Source organism: Nelumbo lutea, chromosome 4 (assembly GCF_056320005.1).
Source record: "Nelumbo lutea isolate HS-2025 chromosome 4, American lotus-T2T, whole genome shotgun sequence".
In the NCBI taxonomy this organism is placed as follows: domain Eukaryota; kingdom Viridiplantae; phylum Streptophyta; class Magnoliopsida; order Proteales; family Nelumbonaceae; genus Nelumbo; species Nelumbo lutea.
This window is the reverse complement of record NC_142687.1, coordinates 43,195,655-43,217,759: the sequence shown is the minus strand read 5'-3', so window position 1 is coordinate 43,217,759 and position 22,105 is coordinate 43,195,655. Positions and strand designations below refer to the sequence as shown.

Here is a 22,105-nt window from a genome sequence, read left to right as displayed (position 1 = left end):
GAAAAGTGTTTGCAAAAGGTTTTAATTCCCGAGATCCATCAAAGTAGAGAGTGTAACACTGCACCTTACAGTTAGAGGAGAGGTCCTTCCCTGTCGGGTAGTGTTTGATCATTGTGGGCTGAGAGGTTAAGTGTAAGAGACCATTAAGGGCTGATTACCTGATGGGCTATATCTTACTTAAGTCCATTATCCTTGGGTCTTCATAGGATGGCTGGATTCAAGGATCATTTAATTGTAAATGTTGGGCCCATTTTGAGCCCATAGTGATGAGCTCAAGGGTTCACTATGTTTAGCAATGAATTTGGCCAGGCCTTTTTACCGAGGCTAGGGCAAACCCATATGAGCTTATGTGAGATCACTGTGGGGTCCCATGCCATACAAATCAAACCTAAACAATCCAGCAACACTCTTGGGTCGTGAGTCACTTAGCTAAGCCCATGATTAATATGATTAATCAAGATGTCACATGACTACTTAAGTTGTCATGTGACATGGGAAAATATGGGTTTGGATATGGGTATGGAGCAACCATTCTCTTAAAAGGATAAGACCTATCTCTTGATAGTGTCCAGATCCAAATAAAGATTTGAATAAACCTCCTAATTCCATTAGGATAGGTGCTCCATAAAGGATAAAAGAAGAAGAGATCAAACTGCTTCAGATAACTCTGCAATTCAGCTTTCCCTCTTCTCCTCTTGCCACCCAAGAAACCCTAGCTCTATCTCAGTATTTGGGACTGATGTTGATCAGTTCTCTCTCTAATTTTTGCAAGAAAAATACAAAGAAAAATCGTGCTCACCTCCCCAGTTCAACCCAAGGAGTTGGATTGCAGTTTTGCTGAAAACTGCATTGCTGAACCGGCTTCAACTTCAAGCTACACCATCTTCAGTGGAAGCTGGTTTTGGGATTTGGTTTGGGCATGAACTACCACCTTGGGAGCTACATTTGTGGAATCTGTATCAGGTATACATCTACCTCTTGTTTGATTTCAAATCTGGTCTGGTTTTAGTGCAAGATCGATCCTAGAAAAAAGCAGTTTTTCTAAAATAGGGAATGCAATTCCCAAAAGGTTAAAGAAATTTATTTTGAAATTTCGTCCAGCCATCTAGAATGGTTCGGCCATCCATATGATGGATTCTCACCTTCCTTCATAAATATTTATTTGATTTATGATCAAATTTAACAACAAAACAAGCAATCTATGGTAGCCAAATCTAGTGTTGAGGTAGAATATCATGCCATGACCCATTGTGTGGTCAAGGTGCAAAGGATTAAGAACTTACTGGATGAACATGGTTTTGATGTGGATGGTTCTATGTCTCTCTATTGTGACAATAAGGTAGCAAGCAACATAGCTACAAACCCCATGTTGTATAATAGAATGAAGCATATCAAGGTTGATAAGCATTTCATAAGAGAAAAGATTGAAAAGAGAGAAGAGTGTGTACTCCTTAATCCTATACTCTAAGACTGGTGATGTATTTACTAAGGGTGTCAGAGCCCACATTTGGGACCAGATACAATTCTTGGTTCATAAACGTCACTCTTGGGAGAAAATATTTTCTCTCCCATTTAACAGCTAGGTTTCTTCTTCTCTACTTGTCAGTTATCTCTTATATTCTGCACAAGTTTCTTTGATAGCAGGTCTGTATTTGACAGTCATCATATTCATGATAATAGTTCCTATTCAGTGTTCAATTATCTCTTTCTCTTACAAATGAGTGACAGAGTTCTCCAATGCAAAGATGGTAACCTCCTTGAATCTGGGGAAGGATAATGGAATTTGATATTTGGTACATGGGTTTTACTTAAGAGGTGTTACAAGATATGGTAATGAACTTTAACAAAGTTAAATTTGTAGGCTATTTAGAAAGTGTTAAACTTTAGGTCATTGTGTCAATGTAATGCTAAAGAATTGAAAACAATTTGATTTTCGTACATAACTCCCTCTCCTTTTCCTTTTCTCAGTCTCAGTTTCCTCTTTCTTCTTTCATTAACAATCACTAAGTAAGCATATATGGGGCTTAACTGTCAAAACAGGTTTACTAGCTTGAACACTCAAACTGAATTATCACAGAAGTATGCATTGGACTTAATTGTTGCAAGGTCAAAATGTGGAATTACGCAAAAAAATTAGAATACAAAAATCTTCTGAAAATAGCTACATTTGATCATATCATAACATAAAGAACAACAATATGATAGTTGAAAAGAAGAATTATGAAAAAAGCCAATTGCGAAATGCATAACCATCCAAGCATCTCATGGGAATAGCTTCGTGAATTCAATATTTGAATGTGTAGCAAGATATAGAAACAACATGCATTCAACAATTCCAGCTATTCGTATTCAAAGTAGCCCAACCCACCTGTAGCCCAAAGAGGTACCAACATGACCCTACGACATGCCCAGCCAGTATAAAAATGAGAAGATTGATAACGAAGTTAGCCCATGCTGATTCAAATATGAAGCCATTTGACGATTGACCAGCAAGCAAAGGCCAACATCTGTAAAATCTTGGTATGTATTGTAGAAAAATTGATGCCCGCAATAGATTTTTTGCATAATTTGCTGACCCAACATACTTAGGCAACACGAGCAAAATCAGGATCTGCAACAATAAACACAAAATTAAAATAGGAATACAGAAAAATATACCAGCAAAAGGAACAAATAAAAAGAATGTTGAGAGTTAATATTGTAAGGGCTTTTAGTATATGTTAATTGAGAGTGTTAGAATGTTAGAATGAAGTCTCTTTGTATGAGTGTTCGGCTGATAAGAGTTCTTATTAGCCCATACTTAAGTTTAAGTTATCCTGTAACTGGGCCTTTGTGAATGGGCCTAAGCCTATTTAATGTTTTTAAGTTCTGGGTGTCCCATCACTAATCAGGGGCATTCCAGTAATTTCTTGTATCATTGTACTCATTCAAATATAAATAATAGCATGGTCGACTGGCTAGTACAGTTCGACATTCACAGCATATCAGTGGTGTTCTTCTCCACTCCTCTACTTCGAGTACAGCTCTCAAGCTCACATGGTATCAGAGCACTAGCTTCTCTTTGGTTTCAGCAGGCGCACTAGCTTCTACTCTCTCTTCTCTTGTTGTTCTTTCCATCTTCTTCCTTCTTCTTTTCTGGGTTGCTGAAAAAGCTAGGGTTGTAAGAGAAAAAAGCAGATTCGAACCTAGGGTTTCCCTTGGTTGTAGGGCTCAAGGGAGGTAAGGCCCAGAAGTGGATGTCCTACTAGGTTCTTTTTTCAGCAAATAGTAGCTATTTGGCTACTAAGAGGTCTGTATAGGACACACCTAGTTGAGGACTGATTTCAGCAGTCCTAGCCCTAGCCAAAAGGGGGAGAGCTTCTCCACAACTGCAGCTTCGAAACCCCAGCAAAATCAGCATAGCACAGTGGTAAACAGCTCCAAATTCAGGTTGGTTATCAGTGTGGAACCTCTCACCACTGCTGTACCCGAACTGCTTCAGCTCAAGTGAAGATTACCTAGGGAGCTGCCTGCTCCAGATTGTCCAGCACTGTACCCGAACTACTCTAAGACTGAAGTCAGCATGTCCTCACTCTCCGGAGAAGTTTCCTCCAGAGATAACAGACCTGCCGCAAGGTTCTCTAACCTGGAAAACCCTAATCTGCACAGTTTACAGATTACAAACGTGTTGCTGGATGAATATAACTTCAGAGAGTGGTCCGTCTCAGCAAGGCTGTTCATTACTTCTCGTGATCTCACCGGCTGTCTGGATGGAGACAAGAAAGAACCTGAAGTTGGCAGTCCTGAGCATGTCGTATGGCGCAAGGAGAATGCCATAGTCATGTCTTGGTTGCTGGCCTCCATGACTCCTCAGGTGGCTAGAATTGTTCATCATTTCCCCACAGCCACGAAGATTTGGGAGAAAGTATCCAAGACCTACGGCCAGAAAAAAGAACAATGCTAGAATCTACAGATTGAACCAAGATATTGCGACTCTAAGGCAAGGAGACATGTTTGTGGCAACATATTTTGCAACCCTGGAAGGCCTTAGGGAAGAGCTGGATCATCACTTGATATTGGATTGGGAAAATGACAAGGACATGGAGAGACATGATAAGCAAATTGAAGAGAGCAGAGCCTTCAAGTTTCTGGCTGGCCTAGACCCAGGATATGAGGGTATAAGGTCACAAATTCTAGGGAGAGATGAATTACCGGAGCTTCACCATGTCTATTACCTGGTGAGGAATGAAGAAGTCAGGAGAAGGGAGATGCAAGTTGACTCCCAGACACAATCAACTGGACTATCTGGAGAACATTCAGCCCTAGTCTCCACTAAGGGAAATAGTTATCCAGACAAGAAGTCCCTCAAGTGTACCCATTGTGGTGTTGAGAAACACACTGTGAATAAACCCTAGTTGATTCTAGGTCAAAGTAGAGAAGAAGAAAGAAGAAAGAAAAGAGAAAGAAGAAGAAGAAGGAGAGAAGAAGAGTGTTCGGCCAAACTAGGAGAATGTGAAAAATCACACTCCTAGCCGACCCACTTGAGTTTTATTCATAAAACTTAGAGTTACAAGAAAGACAATTTTGTCTCTCATAGGAGATGGGACACATAACTTAAACTCAAATACAATAGACCTTTCACTTTCAAGAAGATACACCAGAATGACCAAAATACCCCTGACTCGAGCATTCTAACACTCCCCCCTCAAGCTGGAGAGTATATATCATATAGTCCCAGCTTGTTACAAATGTAATCTATTCTTCTCCAAGACAATCCTTTTGTGAAGAGATCTGCCCACTGATTTCCTGAGCTCACATGAGATGTAGTTATTACCCCACTTATCACTTTCTCTCTCACAAAGTGACAATTCACCTCAATATGTTTAGTTCTTTCATGGAAGACGGAATTGGATGAGATGTGAACAACAGCTTGGTTATCACAGTATAGTTTCATGGGTTTGTCAATTGAGAAACCCATCTCCTGTAGTAAGTTCTTCAGCCATACTATGTGGTATGGGCCATAGCCTTGTACTATGCTTCTGCACTACTTCTTGCCACCACTGTTTGCTTCTTGCTCTTCCAACTTACAAGATTGCCACCCGGGAAGGTACAATACCTTGTGGTTGACCTCCTGTCTGATATAGAGCCAGCCCAATCAGCATCTGTGTACCCTACTATCTCAAGAGTTCCTCCCTTTTGGTATAACAAACCATGACCTGGAGCACCCTTTAGGTACCTAACAATTCTCATAACAACTTCCCAATGAGGAAACCAGGGATGTTGCATAAACTGATTCACCACACTCATAGCAAATGATATATCTGGTCGGGTAATGGTCAGGTAGTTCAACTTTCCCACCAACCTTCTGTATCTTCCAGGATCATCAAACTCTTCACCTGCATCCACACTTAACTTGGCATTGAGTTCCATAGGAGTCTCTGCTAGTTTAGCACCTAACAACCATGTTTCTTCAAGTAGATCAAGAACATATTTTCTCTGACATAGGTTGATCCCCTGTTTTGACATCGCAACCTCTATTCCTAGGAAATACTTTAGCTTCCCCAGATCTTTCATACTGAAGTGGTTCTGTAAGAATTTTTTCAGCCTGTCAATTCCATTGCTGTCACTTCCAGTTATGACAATATCATCCACATACACAACTAGCAAGATTTTCCCATCCTTTGATTTATATTTGAAAACAGAATGATCAACCTGACACTGTTTCATCCCAAAGGCCTTCACCACTTCACTGAACCTGCCAAACCATGCACGTGGAGATTGTTTCAGTCCATAGATTGCCTTTTTGAGCCTGCACACCTTACCAGCCTCCCCCTAAGCAACAAACCCTGGTGGTTGCTCCATATACACCTCCTCAACAAGACCACCATGTAGGAAGGCATTTTTTATGTCAAGTTGTACGAGAGGCCAATCATACATAGCAGCTAATGAGATCAACAACCGAACTGAACCAATTTCAGCCACAAGAGAGAATGTCTCCATATAGTCCACACCATATAATTGAAAATAGCCCTTGGCCACTAACCGTGCCTTCAATCGTTCCACACTGCCATCAGGAAGATGCTTCACTATATAGACCCATTTACACCCAATAGTGTGCTTACCAGGAGGAAGGGTGGTGAATTCCCACGTGTGATTATGTTGTAGAGCAGAGAGTTCTTCAAAAATAGAGAAGAAGAAAACACGAGACCTTATTGCTCTGATACCATGTGAATAAACCCTAGTTGAATCTAGGTCAAAGTAGAGAAGAAGAAAGAAGAAAGAAAAGAGAAAGAAGAAGAAGAAGAAGGAGAGAAGAAAAGTGTTCGGCCAGACTAGAAGAGAGAATGTGAAAAACCACTCTCCTAGCCGACCCACTTGAATTTTATTCATAAAACTTAGAGTTACAAGAAAGACAATTTTGTCCCTCATAGAAGATGGGACACATAACTTAAACTCAGATACAATAGACCTTTCACTTTCAAGAAGATACACCATAATGACCAAAATACACCTGACTCGAGCATTCTAACACGCACAAAGGAGAAATGTTGGGTCTTGTATCCTCATCTGAAGCCAACTGCTTTGAGAAAGGACAAAAGGCAACATAAGGGTCACACAACAAGTGGGAATCTTGCCACCAACAACTATAGTGACAACTCACAAAGTACTTCGACAGTGTCCTCTTCCTCCACAGGGTAGGCAGCCGACTCCTTTGGACCAAGTACTTTGGGCTTCACAGCTAGTGAGGTAGAGGTTCTCAGTCAGGCATTCGCCCGTCTGAAGAACAATTCTTTAGTTTCCACCTCTCTTGCCAAATCAGGTACAGTGTTTGCATTTAGTGCAACTAGTTCCATTAATTCTACTTCTTATGGCTCAGAACTCTTCTTAATGAGCTTGGTATTAAGGCTGAGGGTCCTCTCAGGCTATATTGTGATAATAAAGCTGCTATCAACATTGCCAACAATCCCGTGCAGCATGACAGGACAAAACATATTGAAATTGATCGACACTTTGTTAGAGAGAGAATTGTCTCAGGAGAACTCTGTATGCCTTATACTTCAACAGAGATGCAAATTGTAGATGTACTGACTAAAGGGCTGACAGCAACACAAGTTCAGGGACATACTTGGCAAGCTAAACATGATTGATATCCATGCTTAGCTTGAGAGGGAGTGTTAGAATGTTAGAATGAAGTCTCTTTGTATGAGTGTTCGGCTAATAAGAGTTCTTATTAGCCCATACTTAAGTTTAAGTTATCTTGTAACTGGGCCTGTGTTAATGGGCCTAAACCTGTTTAATGTTTTAAGTTATCTGGGTGTCCCATCACTAATCAAGGGCATTCCAGTAATCTCTTGTATCATTGTACTCATTCAAATATAAATAATAGCATGGTCGATTGGCTAGTACAGTTCGACATTCACAGCATATCAGTGGTGTTCTTCTCCTCTTCTCTACTTCGAGTACAACTCTCAAGCTCATAGAGAGTTATATTGTAATTTACTCATATTATTATTGAACATTAATTTGAGGAGTTATGATGTTTTAGTAACAAATCAATGATATTAGAAAGGTGGGTTAAGCTACTTTCTCGCTTCTAGCCACTTCATTAGGTTCTCTACGAATAACAAACATATGTGCAATTACATAATAACTCCTCATTAGTAAAAGATTGAATAGATAAAACCTCCCTTAAACTTGCACCTCCAACACACCCCTTCAAGCTAAGCATAAATATTATACATGAGAAGCTTGCAAAATTTTCTTCCATCTTAAGATGTACCCTTTGTTAAATGATCAACAAGTTGTTCATTTGACTTCACAAAAGGTAGACAAATTTCTCCACTTGCAACTCTCTCATCATCTTCATCATTGTAGTAAGAATGGGCCAAATGGGCCTTAGTATCTTTATTCTTTTAAGTTTATGCTCTTTTAGCTATGGGCCTCTTTTGTTTTGTTTTATTATTTCTTTAGCGTTGGCACCCCATTAGCGGGCATCCAGGAAATTGTACTCAATTTAGAATTAAGAAAATAAAAGGCATCTTGGGGGGGGGGGGGGGGGGGCGTGGGGGTAGAGAGAAAGCATCAAACTCTTCTCTTATCTCTTCCCTTCTCTTCTTCTTCCACAAACATCTTATGAAACCTTTCTTTCTTCTTCCTTCTCTTTTCTTTTTCTATATTTTCCGAATTATTGCATATGTGTTTCACAACTTGGTATCAGAGCAGGTTCTTAGTTCTCACCTTCAACATCTTTCTCCTTTCATTCCCCATACACAATGTGTATAGAGGACTGATTGGTTGATCAAGCAACAACTAATGTAGCCTGGTTAGGAGGGTTTTTGGAGAGTTTTTGTGGATTTTTACATCCTTAATTGAAGACCAAGGCAGATTCTTGGAGATTTTTCCCGAAAACCCTAGATAATTGGAGAAATCTTATTATAAATCCTAGAGACACTTTGAAGCAAGCACTTGGGGATCAAAGGGGAGCTCTTTGATTTCTATTAAGGGTGGTTTGGGTTGGATTGAGTTCTGGAACCCCTAGTAAGAGTGGTTGAAGTTTCTCTCCTTCTCCAATCCTGTCGAGTCTTGTGAAACCCTAGTTTTGGGTGGTTGAAGACTTGTTCTTTGCTTGGAATAGAAAATATAGCTTAGTAAAACCCTAATTGGATTTTTGTTTGCATTTGTTCACTCAATGGATCAAATTGGAGGAGAAACCAAATATGCCATAGATTTTAGGTTTGGACATGGGGGCTAGTGGAGACTCTGTTGGGGACAGTAACCATTGTGAAGTTGGATGGTGTAGATGGTGTGGTGAGGATACGTACGAGGATCTCCTTGAAGGAAAAAGGAAGACCGAATGCAGGAGGGAGGCTAAAGGCTAGGGCGAATGTGAGTGATAAGAAACCCCTATTTATAGGGAGAGATCCTGAGGTCCAGAAAGGAAGGAACCAAAGGCATTTGATTCCCACTAGGAAAGGGAATATTGGATTCGTCGTCAATTGTCAGGGAGCACTGCTAAGGTTTCACCATGTGTCTTAGGAGATCATCTCCAAGGTGAACTTTCCTTTTGTTCGAAGATTCTCATAATCCGCGTGTACTACTTCCTTTTGTGACCCATTTAACCAACATGGCGTAAGTGACATCATCATTTAGCGAGCACGCCTTTATTAGGACAATAGGGTACCTTGTCACACGTGTAAATTAAAGATAAATGTATAACTAATATTTATTTCCGATCTACAGTGATTTTGTGGTTCCACAATGGCTTTGAACTTATCGCAACTCCACATGTGTCTAAAACTCATCGCAAATCTGTGTGTATCATCGCAGATTTGCGCATGTCTAAAGTTCATCGCAGATTTGTGCGTGTCTAAACTTTATTGCAAATTTACATTAGACAAGGTTCATCGCAAACTGTTTTGAGTACGGGATTGTCACAATCATGCAATGAGTTTATAGTTATAAACTCATCACAGACGTCCGATGAGTTACGAACTCATTGCAAGTGTCCATGTGGTATTAATTCGGTATCCTTTGCATTCTGAAGATCTAAGCGATCACTATGTACCTACAGATGGAACTAATTATTTAGTTTGGTCTCAGTAAATTAAAATACATGTGTGTAGTAGAGGGAAATGGGGTTACATTTTCGGGAGCAAGAAGAAACCAACGAAGGCTGACCTTACCTATGAAAGGTGGATGCAGGAAAACTACATAGTAGTGGGTTGGTTAGTGAATTCTATGCAGCCACATATTAATCAACACTATCTGTGGATGAAAACTGCAAAAAAGTATGGGATAGTGTAATGGATACCTATTCCCAAAAGTTGAATGTTGCCCAAGCCTACAAATTGAAGAATGATGTGAATAGTCTATGACAGGGGGAGAACCCTTAGCCGTTCACTTCTCCATGCTGAAATCTCTTTGATAGGAGATTGATTTGATGGAGACTGTTGTTTGGGGTTGTATAAAGGATGCAGAAACACATAAAAAGTTGGTGGAGATAAATAGGGTCTTTGAATTCCTCACCAGACTCAACCTAGAGTATGACATTGTGAGGTAGAATGTGTTTGAAAAGGATGAGGTGACTTTGTCTCAGGCTTATGTTATGGTGAGTAGTGAGGAAAGCAAAAGTTAGGTTTAGCTTGTAGAGACGCAGGTTGATCACTATACTTTGAAAATGAGAAAAAAGAATAGAAGAGAGAAGAAAGGAAGGAGAAACTAGATGTGATCAATCAGGCCGATTGATGCTCTAGTACCATGTTTGCTAGAACGGTGAAATAGAAGAGCAAGAAGAGAAGAGAGCAATGTATGGGGAGAAATTTCTCATCTAGCCCTGGAAACTAATATATATATTGACATTAAGATATTACAATAAAAAAGACTAGAATGCCCCTGATTAGTGATGGATTACCTAACCAGTGTAAAAAACAAAACAGTTTAGGCCCAATAACTAAAGGCTCATAACAAAAAATAAAACTAAAACATAGAATGTTAAATAATCCCACCAACACCTAATCACTCAACCTAATAAGAACATCCTTATTCAATTGTCTCTAAGTAATCAATCTCATGCCACAATGAATTTAATATGGAGAAGTACATGAACAAAAGCTTATATTCCTTCTTGAGGTTATTAAAATCAAATCTATGCTTGTACAGCCTAGCAACATTTAGGGCATGGAAATGACTCACTAACCTAGATTTCCTTTGTTGTTCCCATCCACAAATAACTTCTACTAGAGTGTGGTTGCATAGGATTCATCAACCAAGACATCACAAATAATTCTCCTACATCCACTTCCTAAAATTTGGATCTTGGGTGTCAAGTTCAACTTCTTCCCTTGTTAGATAAGCAAGTTTTCCATGCCCTCCTATAGACTTACAAGAAAATTGAGCCCATTCCAAACTGTTTCCATCCAAATTTCTTCTAATGATTTGGGTATTCAGCTCATCCCTAAAGTTTCTTACAACAATATTGGAGTTCAATCCCTACTTGTAATTACCTCCTGCTAACACCATCTGATGACAACCTTACAAGGATATTCCAACAAGTCCAGTTATATGCTCAATAAGAGTCCTTACGGTTGAACTACTTCATATTAGGAAAAAAAAAAAAAACTAATCTATCTTGTAACCCTAGATCTCTGTTTTTCTAACTGTTTTGATTTAAGAAAATAAAATATACCATGTTCTTGATATGGTACTCAACCTATGCATAAAATTAGATCTGGAAAATATTCTAGTACACATGATCCAAGAGACCAACCAATCTCCTCTAGTGAAAATAGAATAGCTCCCTTCATCTAATGTAGTTAATCCATGCAAAGAATGTCAATTGGGAACCTTTTATGCTAGTTCGGTGTGCTCTCTAAGGCAGATCGACTTGCTAGTTCATATATCATAGACATCTAGGAGGGTGTAAGATCCATTATGGTTTCCATCTCTCAAGGATTAAGGTTCTTAGTAAAGAGATATCCTAGCTCTTTGCTCATAGAACAAATCTACATTACATTCTTCTTAGACAGTTTATGCCCTTAACTCCAATCAGATTGATGTAAATAAACATTTATTTGTAAATGAATAAAGTGCATTTATTGTTTCATGTTAATGATGGTATGTAAAGACTGCTGGAACAGACCAACAAAAAACAGTTAATCAGTTTTACAAGAGGAGGCCACGTCAGGAGAACTAATCATCCACTTGCAACAGCTGTAACAGAAAGGCATCAAGATTGTAAAACAGTATAAGTAAAGCACAAGAGAAATAAAGGCATTGATTCTTTCAGCATTAATCTCTCTCTAGCTCTCTCTCCCTCTCTCTCTCTCTCTCTCTCCTTCCAAGAATTCAGGAGGTTGGCCCCTGGAAGAGCCCTGAGTTAGGCAGGTTCCTAACAAGTTGGTATCAGAGCCAGCATGACCAACACAAGAAACACGTCAGTAGACACCCGAGTGGATCAGATGGAAGTAGAGATCCATCGAATGCCTTTAGATCTCAAAGAAATGAAGGAAGGTTTTACTGCTCTCCTCATTCGACTGGAGCAAGGGGCAACGAACAACGACAAAGGAAGCCAAGAAGAGCACAGCAATGAAAACAACTGCAGAACAGGGACGGCAACGAGAGTAGCCAAGATCGATTTCCCCATCTTCTCAGGCAGCGACCCAACTTCCTGGATTCTCAGAGCCAAACGGTATTTCGATTACCATGAGACACCTGGACAAGACAGGGTAGCTCTGGCTTCTGCACATCTTCAAGGGGAAGCTATCCTCTGGTTTCAATTGTACCGACGGGGGCACCCTCGTCAAACTTGGGCAGACTTCACGGACGCCATGACTATCCATTTTGGATTGTCTGGGTTCGAAGATCATGATGAAAGTTTGGCAAAGCTGCGACAGGTGGGATCAGTAAAAGATTACCCAATGGAGTTCGAAAGGCTGGCCATGATAGTCCAAGGGTGGACGGAGAAGGCGCTGGTGGGAAGCTTCGTCGGCAGCCTGAGAACTGCGACTGGAGGTAAAGGCGATGCAGCCCACTTCGGTCATCGATGCAGCCCACTTCGGTCATCAATGCAGCACCACTAGCAAGATTGTATGAGGATAAGTTCGTTGGAGCAAGAAAGGTGCAACGGCCATGGGGTCCAGGAACCAGGACGACAACACCAAACAAGGAGGAAGGAATACTGGGCCCAGGCCCACTGGTTCCTTTCAAACGGCTGACCTGGGCAGAGATGCAAGCCCGCAGAGACAAAGGTCTCTGTTACAACTGCGAAGAGAAATTTGGGCCGGGCCATCGTTGCAAGAAACAACAAGCACTTCTCCTCCAAATAGATGCCGAAGAGGAAGGCGACCTCACCAGCAGCAGAGAATCTAACCCAGGGTGGGAAATACAATCCAATGGCACACCTGAAATATCTCTACAAGCCCTTACTGGACTTGCGTCACCTCAAACAATGAGAGTTGCTGGGCTAATCCAAGGACGCCAAGTGTCAATTCTCATAGACAGTGGCAGCTCCCTTAACTTCATAACTCAAGTCTTGGTGGATAAAATGGGACTCCCGGTTCAACCAACAACGGCTTTACAGTTCATGTGGCCAACGGTAATAGCCTATCCTACAATAGCATTTGCATGGGCCTACCACTAGAGGTTCAGGGTAAATAGTTTGCGGTGGACCTATATTCTCTTCATCTCAGTGGAGCGGACATGGTGCTAGGCATTCAATGGTTAAGACAGCTAGGACCTGTGATCTGTGACTGGGCCCGTCGCACCATGGACTTCACATCAAGGAACTCTACAGTCCATCTACAAGGGCAAACATGCAAGGGTCCAAGGCCCATCAGTCTTGCAACATTAACAAAGCAAATAGGAGATCTGGATCAGCCCATATTCATGCACATGGACTCAAATTGGACCTGTTGGTCCGGCTGATTTAGTGTTTACGTTAGTTATATTTGTGTCTTAAGTATTTAGTTATTGGGCCTAAACTTGTTTAATGTTTTATTTGTCTAGGTGTCCCATCACTAATCAGGGGCATTCTAGTCCATTCATGTAACATTATTTTGTAAACATCTATATAAGATTGTAGGGCCGGCTGAAGTAGATGAGCCGCCATTCTCAAATCTTCTTCTTCTTCTTCTTCTTCTTCTTCTTCTTCTTCTTCGGCTGTTGTGTTCCAGCAAACATGGTACAGAGCACTAATCCTTCTGTCTAGTTACAGCCGCCACTTTTCTGCTCTTCTCTATTCCTTTTTTTTCCTCTCTCTCTCTCTCTCCTATCTTGGCCGCTGTGAAGAAACGCTAGGGTTGACCGTAGAACACAGCAAGGTCTGTATCTAGGGTTTCCCTTGGTTGTAGGGCCCAAGGGGAGTTTGTTCCAGAGATCGATGCCCTACTAGACACTGTTAGTGAAGGGGTATTTCGGTCTTTATACCTGTTGAGAATGCTGATGTGTACTATTATGTTAGTTCGAGTGCCTCTTACCTAAATAAGGGCACTTATGTCTTTTCCAATTATATTAATAATATAATAACAGGTCTGGCCGAAACTAGGGTTGACTTTTTCCTAATTCGAACCAGACCTTTTCTCTTCTTCTTCCTCTTTCTTCCTTCTTTCCTCTCTTCCTTCTTGCTGTTTACTTTACTTTTCAGCTAACAAACAAAACAGACTTCTAGAGCAGGCCGAACTTCAACATGGTATCAGAGCCACATTAAACAAATCAGACTTGCTAGAATTCTATTTTTTGCGCATTCGAACTAGGGTTTCTCTTGGATTTCTCAGCCATTAGTTGGAGACTGGGAAAAGGGCTGAAAAGGAGTGATCGCCCTCTTCCCTTGGAGGTTTCTATGCCTCTGGTGGTGTCGTTGGTGATTGGTTGCTGTGGTTTCTAAGCCCTCCCCTAATTAATGTAGGGCTGGTGTGTGTGGTGCAGTGGTGTTCCATTCCTTTGTGTGGTTGGCCTTCAGGCGATGAGGTAAGGAGTTTTTTTTTTATGCATAATTTTTGTTATGGAACACATGAGAGGTGTGATACAGATCGTATGATGGGTTTTCAGATTGAAGTATGCTAGGGTTTATGCTAGGGTTTATGCTGGTTTGTGTGTGATAAGAAGGGAAGTAGGGTTTACTTAATGGTGAAACTTCCAGTAGCTGTAGAGTAGGGTTTGTGGTGTTACAAGTACGACTTTCAGCCTTTATTATTGCTGAAATCAGTGTGCAGATTTCGGTGAAGCGTCTATGTGCAGTGTGCAATGTGTAGTCCTCAGGATTCAGTGATAAGGGAATTCGGCAATGGCAGATAACAGTGATAGTAAACCTAGTGCGATGATATCTACTGACTACCCGAATGTCCAAATGACCTCCATTAAGCTAAATGGAGAGAACTATGTCCCTTGGGCCAAGTCTGTAGAGGTTTTTCTGAAGGCGAAGAAGAAAGTAAGCACATAAGAGAGGAGAAACCCCCCACTAATTCTCAGGAGTACAAAGACTGTGAACAGGAAGATGCACAGATCATCACATGGTTGTGGAACAGTATGGAACCCAGAATCAGTGTGACTTCATGTTTCTTGACACAGCCAACGAGGTGTGGGATCATGCTAAGAAATTGTATTCTGGTCAGGATAATACAACTAGGATATATCAACTGTATCAGGAATACTTCAATCTGCAACAGGGAAATCAGAGCCTAGAGGAGTACTATGCCAGTATGAGAAATATCCGTAATGTTTTAAATGTCTATCATCCTCTCACTTCTGATGTCAAGGTTCAACAACAATAGAGAGAGCAGCTTGATGTGACTCGGTTTCTGGTGGGGCTGAAATCTGAGTATGAACCAGTACGAGCCCAGATACTAGGAGGATCTGCCCTTCCATCTTTAGAGGAGGTGTTTGCTCGTCTTCGGAGGACTTCCATTGGATCTATGGAAAACTCTAATATCTCAGATAAATCAACATTTGAAGTGTCGAGAGGTCGAGGAGGTAGAAATGGGGCACGAGGAGCCCAACCTGGCCGTGGTGGCAGTAGTGGTCCAGTGTATGGCTGGAGTGGTAGTGGTGGATCTACACATATCCATGGTGATGGTTGTACTAGAGGCAGAGATTCAGGGGGAGCTCGTGGTAGAGGACGTGGCTCGGGTCCACGAAGGTGTACTCATTGTGGTTTGGATGGACATACTATTAACTACTACTATGACTTACATGGTCCACCCTCGACGTGGGCCAACCATGCCATGACTAGTGACACCAGTTCCAGCTTTAGATAGGAGAACCGGTAAGCTGAACAGATGCCTTCTGTTAGATAGTTTTGTATGCCCTTAGCTTCAATCAAGATGATGTACTTTATGAGTTTATTGTAAATGAATAAATGTGCATATTTGATTCATGTTCCCTTGGTATGTTTGTGTAATACCCTTAAACTAGACACTTAATGAGACTCGTGTTAGTTTAGAATGTTCACAGCCAATGGGTTCGTCTGGGGAGACCTATCCTGACAAGGCTGACACTGTGGTGCCACCAAGTCGGTTGGGGTGGCCTGTCTCAGCTGCCAGGGTGAGACCCTAGGCACATACAGTATAGGATTAATTGAATCTTTGAACTGGACCAGATTTCCAGTATTGCCCTGGACCTTGGATATTGATGGGCAAAACTGGAAAGTTACACCCGACCCATAGACTCGATTATGATACTGCACTAGGTGTCGGATTGGGCTGTATTTGATATACCATTCAATGAGATCCTTAGCGGGGGTCAAAACCTGGGTATGTTGGGACAGTCTGAGAATTCACCTGAGCGGGTGATCAGAGTGACAGGATCAGCCCCTTTGTTGGACAAAGGTAATGATCAGGGATGCACTCTCACTAGTGGAAACCAACACTGCCGGCAGCCGATTTCAATCGTTGAGATTTGTTTTGCAAAATATATTTTATATGAGTTATAAATGTATATATATTATGGTTTCTAAAAGGTTTGCAAAAGATTTTAATTCCCGGGATCCATATAAGCAGAGAGTGCAACACTATTCCTTGCAACCAAGGGAGAGGTCCTCTCTTGTCGGGCAGTGTAAGATTATTATGGGCTGAGAGGTTAAGTGTAAGACCATTGAGGATAATACCTGATGGGCTAATCTTGCATCTGCCCACAGTCCCTGGGTGTTACAAGGTGGCTTGGCCTAGGGACCACTTAGGGTAAGTCTTGGGCCCATAGAGACCATGAGATGGTTTCAGTGGGTGCACTGTCCATAACAATGTATTCGGCCAGGCCTTCTAACAAAGGCTGGACCAAACCCATGTGGCTGATGTGTAGATCAATGTTAGGGTCCCATGCCATACACGCCATACAAGGAAGCCCAACTGGGCAACAGTTTGGAAGGCTAAGTGAATACATAACCTTAAATGGGCCTGAAGCCCATTTCGACCTGGGCTAATTTGATTAGTCATTTAAAGGGGCGAATTCTGAGATGGATCAGCTGATAGGATTGGGCCCAGACCCTATCCACATAGAGAGTCCAAGATCTAAATAAGATTTAGATCTGGAAGCCTCCTAATTAGATTAGGTGATGGCTGATCTAATCTGTAGATATGATAGGGGTTATCCCTTATCACTTAAAGGGACTTCTAATCCAAATATGATTTGGATCTCCAACCCCTAATGGGATTAGGAGCTGATCCCTTTGAGATTATAAAAGGAGGAGGGGGCGGCAGCCTTTAGACATGCAACCAACACACTCTTGTCTTCAGAGCTGAAATCACAAGAAGAGAGAATTCTGCACCCTACGAATACTCTCTTGCCGCCTCCTTGCAACCGCCGCCTCCAGCAGTTCGATCTCCAGTTCTTGGGAAAAATCAAGATTTGATCTTGATACCAATTGGAGCTGTATTCACAAGCCATCCAGTTGATTCTTGCGAAGAGTCAAGTTCTTTTGGAAGAACACTGCTGATTTTACTCCACCCCGCACTACGCCATCTTCAGTGGGAGCAATTTTTGGATCCTTCCTTGGGCGTGAACACCTCCATTGGGAGATACTGTTTCTCCGGATCAGGTATAATCCCTCCCTACTCCTTTTGGTTCAGATCTGGTTCAGTTTATGGTTCAAGAATGATCCTTGAAAATATGATTTTCTAAATAGGGAATTTGATACCCAGTTGAAGGGAGAGAAAAATTTTTGAAATTCGCCCCCTTATTCCGCAATCTTTGGGCGTCCATGTGATGGATAACCTATCCCTTCAGCTTTAGACAGGAGAACTGGTCAGCTGAACAGATGCCTTCTACCTCTTCAGATGGTCCAAGCAAGGAGTTGGCGAGTGTTCCTCGTGATGAGTATGAAAGGTTTGTTCAATCCACGTCGCAGCAGAACACAGCTACCTTTGCACACTCAGGTATGGCTTGTTTGGCATCCACACCCAACCCTTGGATTATTGACTCTGGAGCCTCCGATTACATGACGGGAACTCCAGGTGTGTTTTCATCTCGCACTCATTGCTCAACATCACAATCTGTTACCCTTGCTAATGGCTCCACATCATCTATTCGTGGTGTTGGTAATGTTGACCTAGACCCTGTATCCCTATCCTCTGTTTTATATGTACCTAAGCTTCCATTTAATCTTATGTCTGTTACCCTTGTTACTTGTCATTTGTGTGTTTCGGCTTCTTACAATATTCACACACCACCTCTTTCCTTCCTGTGCCACTATGAGCTCCTATAACCCCTTTGGGTTTAATTCCCATATTTGCAAAATGATCATTGATACCGACTCCTTGAACCTGCACTTGCCTCCTACTTTCTTCACTGCTGACCAAAGTATATGCTTGTGACAATGAAACATCTTCCTTGGACAAGATGTTTTGCTTTGTAATGTCGTATTCAGAGTTCAGCCTCGTCAAGAACTCAAAGACCCTATTCCTTTCAACCAATTTCCTGTATGTTTCAGCGTCCTTGGGGGTATCCCATGTCACAACCTCTATCAAATCAATCTCTTGCCATAGAGATTTCAGGGTTAAGAAGTATGCTACAAGTGACTTCTCCCCCTTCCTTAGATTCTTCACATCACTTCTCAGTTTGTTGGCTCTGGCAACATTCAACTTCTGAGAGTAAGTTTCTGCAACACTATCCCAGATTTCTTTAGTCGAGTTCATTCACAGGTAATCTTGGCTAATCTGTGGCTGCATTGAGTTCACAAGCCACCCAATCATTGTGTAATTCTTCTGCACCCATTTCTCATAGGAGGGATCCTCCTCTAGGGGAGCTTTCTTGCTCCCAGAGATAAACCCCCACTTTCCTCTACTGCAAATATGAATTTTTACGGATTGTGACCAGGCCAAATAATTGGTTCCATCCAATTTAACTGTAGTTACAGCCAACAAGGAATCAGTTGTAGTTCCCGAATTATGTCAATATTCAGCAGTGCTCTTGTTCTCAATTTCTGAGTAGTCCATTATGTACCAACTTCAATTAGGGTTTCGGCAAGCCTTTAAAAGTGATCTGACTTCAAAGAACTCAGATTGAGTTGAAATAATAGCAAACACAGCAACACACAAACTCAGCTCAGAACTGACAGCCGTGAGAACCAAGTTCGGTGGTAGCACTTTCAAAGAGAAGAAACCCTAGTTCAGCCTTCAAGGAACAATCAGCAAGCCTCCAAACAATACGTATTCTTGGTTCCCAACAATAATTTCCCAAGGAGAACAAAGAAAACAATCCACAGTACCTAAGAGGACCTTTTACAAACACTATATATGCAACAGTCAACACTTCACTGTTAACAAGCAGAAATCACTTCAAGAACACTATGTCTAGGTCCAATAAGCAGCTGAACAAAAGTAGAGGCTAGTACCACTTAATTTAAATCAGTTTTCAGCAGTTTGCAAGCCCAATAACAGCCAAACAACACTTCCAGAATAACCCAGAAATTAGTCCAGCAACAGTGGGCCGAATGGAGGCGTGCTTTGAATGCTTTAACAGTCCTCCCAAATAACAAAAATAACTCAGCAAAGAACTGAGAAAACAACTTACAGTATCTCTGGTTTGAACTTCAAACCAGGCCGAACTCTTTGCTCTCTGAGCTAGCTTCGAAATCCCTTTTCTCTGATTTCAAATCAGGCTGAAAAAACTTGCTCTCTGATTCCTCCTGGTCACCAAACCATACTCCAAGTGTATAGAAACTTGGGCACCCTCCAATGACCTCCAAGAACCAGGCGAATGACTGTAAACATTCAGCCCTAGAGCCTCCTCATGTAGTTGGCTGAACTAGAACCACATGAGAGACACGCCAAGTAACGACCCGCTTTGATACCAAGTTGAAAAACAGTCCTAGAAGTATGGGATTGTGCTAGAAAACCAGAAAAACTAACAAGAGAAGATTAGAGAAGAAGAGAGAGAGAGAGAACTGCAGCAAGGAGAGTTAGAGGATGAGGAGTTCGAACTTAACCTCCCTCTAACACTCTAATACTCTTTTATTAAGTTAATCTTTGATAAATTACAGAGAGGCCCTTGAGTGGGTAGAAAAATAAAAAAAACAGAACACTACAGAGTATGGGCCCAGAATAAGGCCCATAACAGAGAGAAACATAACATAACATGAAGTGACAGTCTATGGGCCATTCGGCCCATCTCCTCTACAGGGTTCAAGGTAAATAGAAGGCTGAGTGAAAGAGAAGTCACACTCTACTCGGGGACTACTGCAACTGTTGCAGCCACGGCCATAGGAACCGTGGAATTACTTTTTAGAGAATGAACTATTGTATTGAAAGATTGTCTTTATGTACAAAATTTAAGAAGAAATTTGATATCTGTCTCAAAACTGTGTGTAGATGGTTATTCTGTTTTCTTTAGTAATACGATTACTATTAAAAAAAATAACAGATTCATCGCATATGGGGAACTGGAGAACGGTCTCTATGTTCTACATCCTTCTCCAGAAACTAACATAACCGAAACTACGTTGGCTCAAAACTGCTTTCCTGAATGGAGATCTTACTGAAGATATCTATATGCAGCAGCCGCAAGGCTTCATTGTTGCGGGTCAGAAAAACATGGTATGTAAACTCAATAAATCCATTTATGGACTTAAGAAAGCTTCTAGAAGTTGGAACATCCATTTTGACTCTGCAGTCAAATCGTTTGACTTCGAGCAGAATCCGGATGAACCCCATGTCTACAGAAAGTTCAGTGGAGATAAGGTTACATTCTTGGTTCTGTATTTAGATGACATTCTACTCATTGGGAATGATGTAGGAATGTTGACTACAGTGAAAGTATGGCTTTCACAGCAATTCTCCATGAAAGATCTTGGAGAAGCATCCTATATACTGGGTCTTCAACTCTATAGAGATAGATCGAAGCAGATAATAGGATTATCCCAATCTGCCTACATTGACAAAATAGTCAAAAGATACAGCATGGAAAACTCCAAGAAAGGAAATGTTCCTTTCAGGCACGGAGTCACTCTCTCCAAAAAGATGTCTCCCAAGACTTCTGAGGAGATTGATGGCATGAAAGACGTTCCCTATGCCTCTGCCATAGGGAGCATCATGTATGCCATGTTGTGCACTCGTCCTGACATTGCTCAGGCAATGAGTGTAGTAAGCAAATTTTAGGCCAACCCAGGGCAGATGCACTAAACTGCTGTGAAAAACATACTTAAGTACCTTCGAAGGACAAAAGAGTTTTGTCCAGTATTCGATAGTAGCTCATTACAGATCCAAGGGTATACAGATGTCGATTTCCAGTCGAATCCAGATGATAAAAAGTTTACATCTGGATATGTTTTCACGATAGGATCATGTGTTGTTTGCTGGAAAAGCAGCAAACAGGGGTCCACTGTAGACTCCATGACCGAGGCCGAGTACATTGCCGCAAGTGAAGCTGCCAAAGAAGCCCGTGTGGATGAAGAAGTTCGTTCACGAGTTACAAGGTGGCTTGGCTCAGGGACCACTTAGGGTAAGTGTTGGGCCCATAGAGACCATGAAATGGTTTCAGGAGGTGCACTATCCATAACAGTGTATTCGGCCAGGCCTTGTAACAAAGGCTGGGCCGAACCCATGTGGCTGATGTGTAGATCAATGTTACGGTCCCATGCCATACAAGGAAGCCCAACTGGGCAGCAGTTTGGAAGGCCAAGTGAATACATAACCTTAAATGGGCATGAAGCCCATTTCGAACTGGGCTAATTTGATTAGTCATTTAAAGGGGCGAATTTTGAGATGGATCAGCTGATAGGATTGGGCCCAGACCCTATCCACTTAGAGAGTCCAAGATCTAAATAAGATTTAGACCTGGAAGCCTCCTAATTAGATTAGGTGATGGCTGATCTAATCTGCAGATAAGATAGGGTTATCCCTTATCACTTAAAGGGACTTCTAATCCCAATATGGTTTGGATCTCCAACTCCTAATGGGATTAGGAGTTGATCCCTTTCAGATTATAAAAGGAGGGGGCGGCAGCCTTTAGACATGCAACCAACGCACTTTTGTCTTTAGAGCTGAAATCACAAAAAGAGAGAATTATGCACCCTGCGAATACTCTCTTGCCGCCTCCTTCCTGCAGCCGCCGCCTCCAACAGTTCGATCTCCAGTTCTTGGGAAAAATCAAGATTTGATCTTGATACCAATCTTTTGGAGAAAAGATTGGTTGGAGCTGTATT

At 41.6% G+C, this 22,105-nt stretch overlaps 1 protein-coding gene across 2 annotated transcripts in view; it reads right to left on the bottom strand.

Moving 5' to 3' along the window:
• The window catches only part of LOC148855464 (putative cyclic nucleotide-gated ion channel 20, chloroplastic), a 201,183-nt gene that overhangs the window by 114,298 nt on the left and 64,780 nt on the right, over window positions 1-22,105 (bottom strand). For both annotated transcript variants that reach the window (XM_088981877.1, XM_088981878.1), the window contains one exon: window positions 2,369-2,611. In XM_088981877.1, coding sequence (XP_088838003.1) covers window positions 2,369-2,611 — 243 coding nt within the window. The remainder of the gene's footprint in view (window positions 1-2,368; window positions 2,612-22,105) is intronic.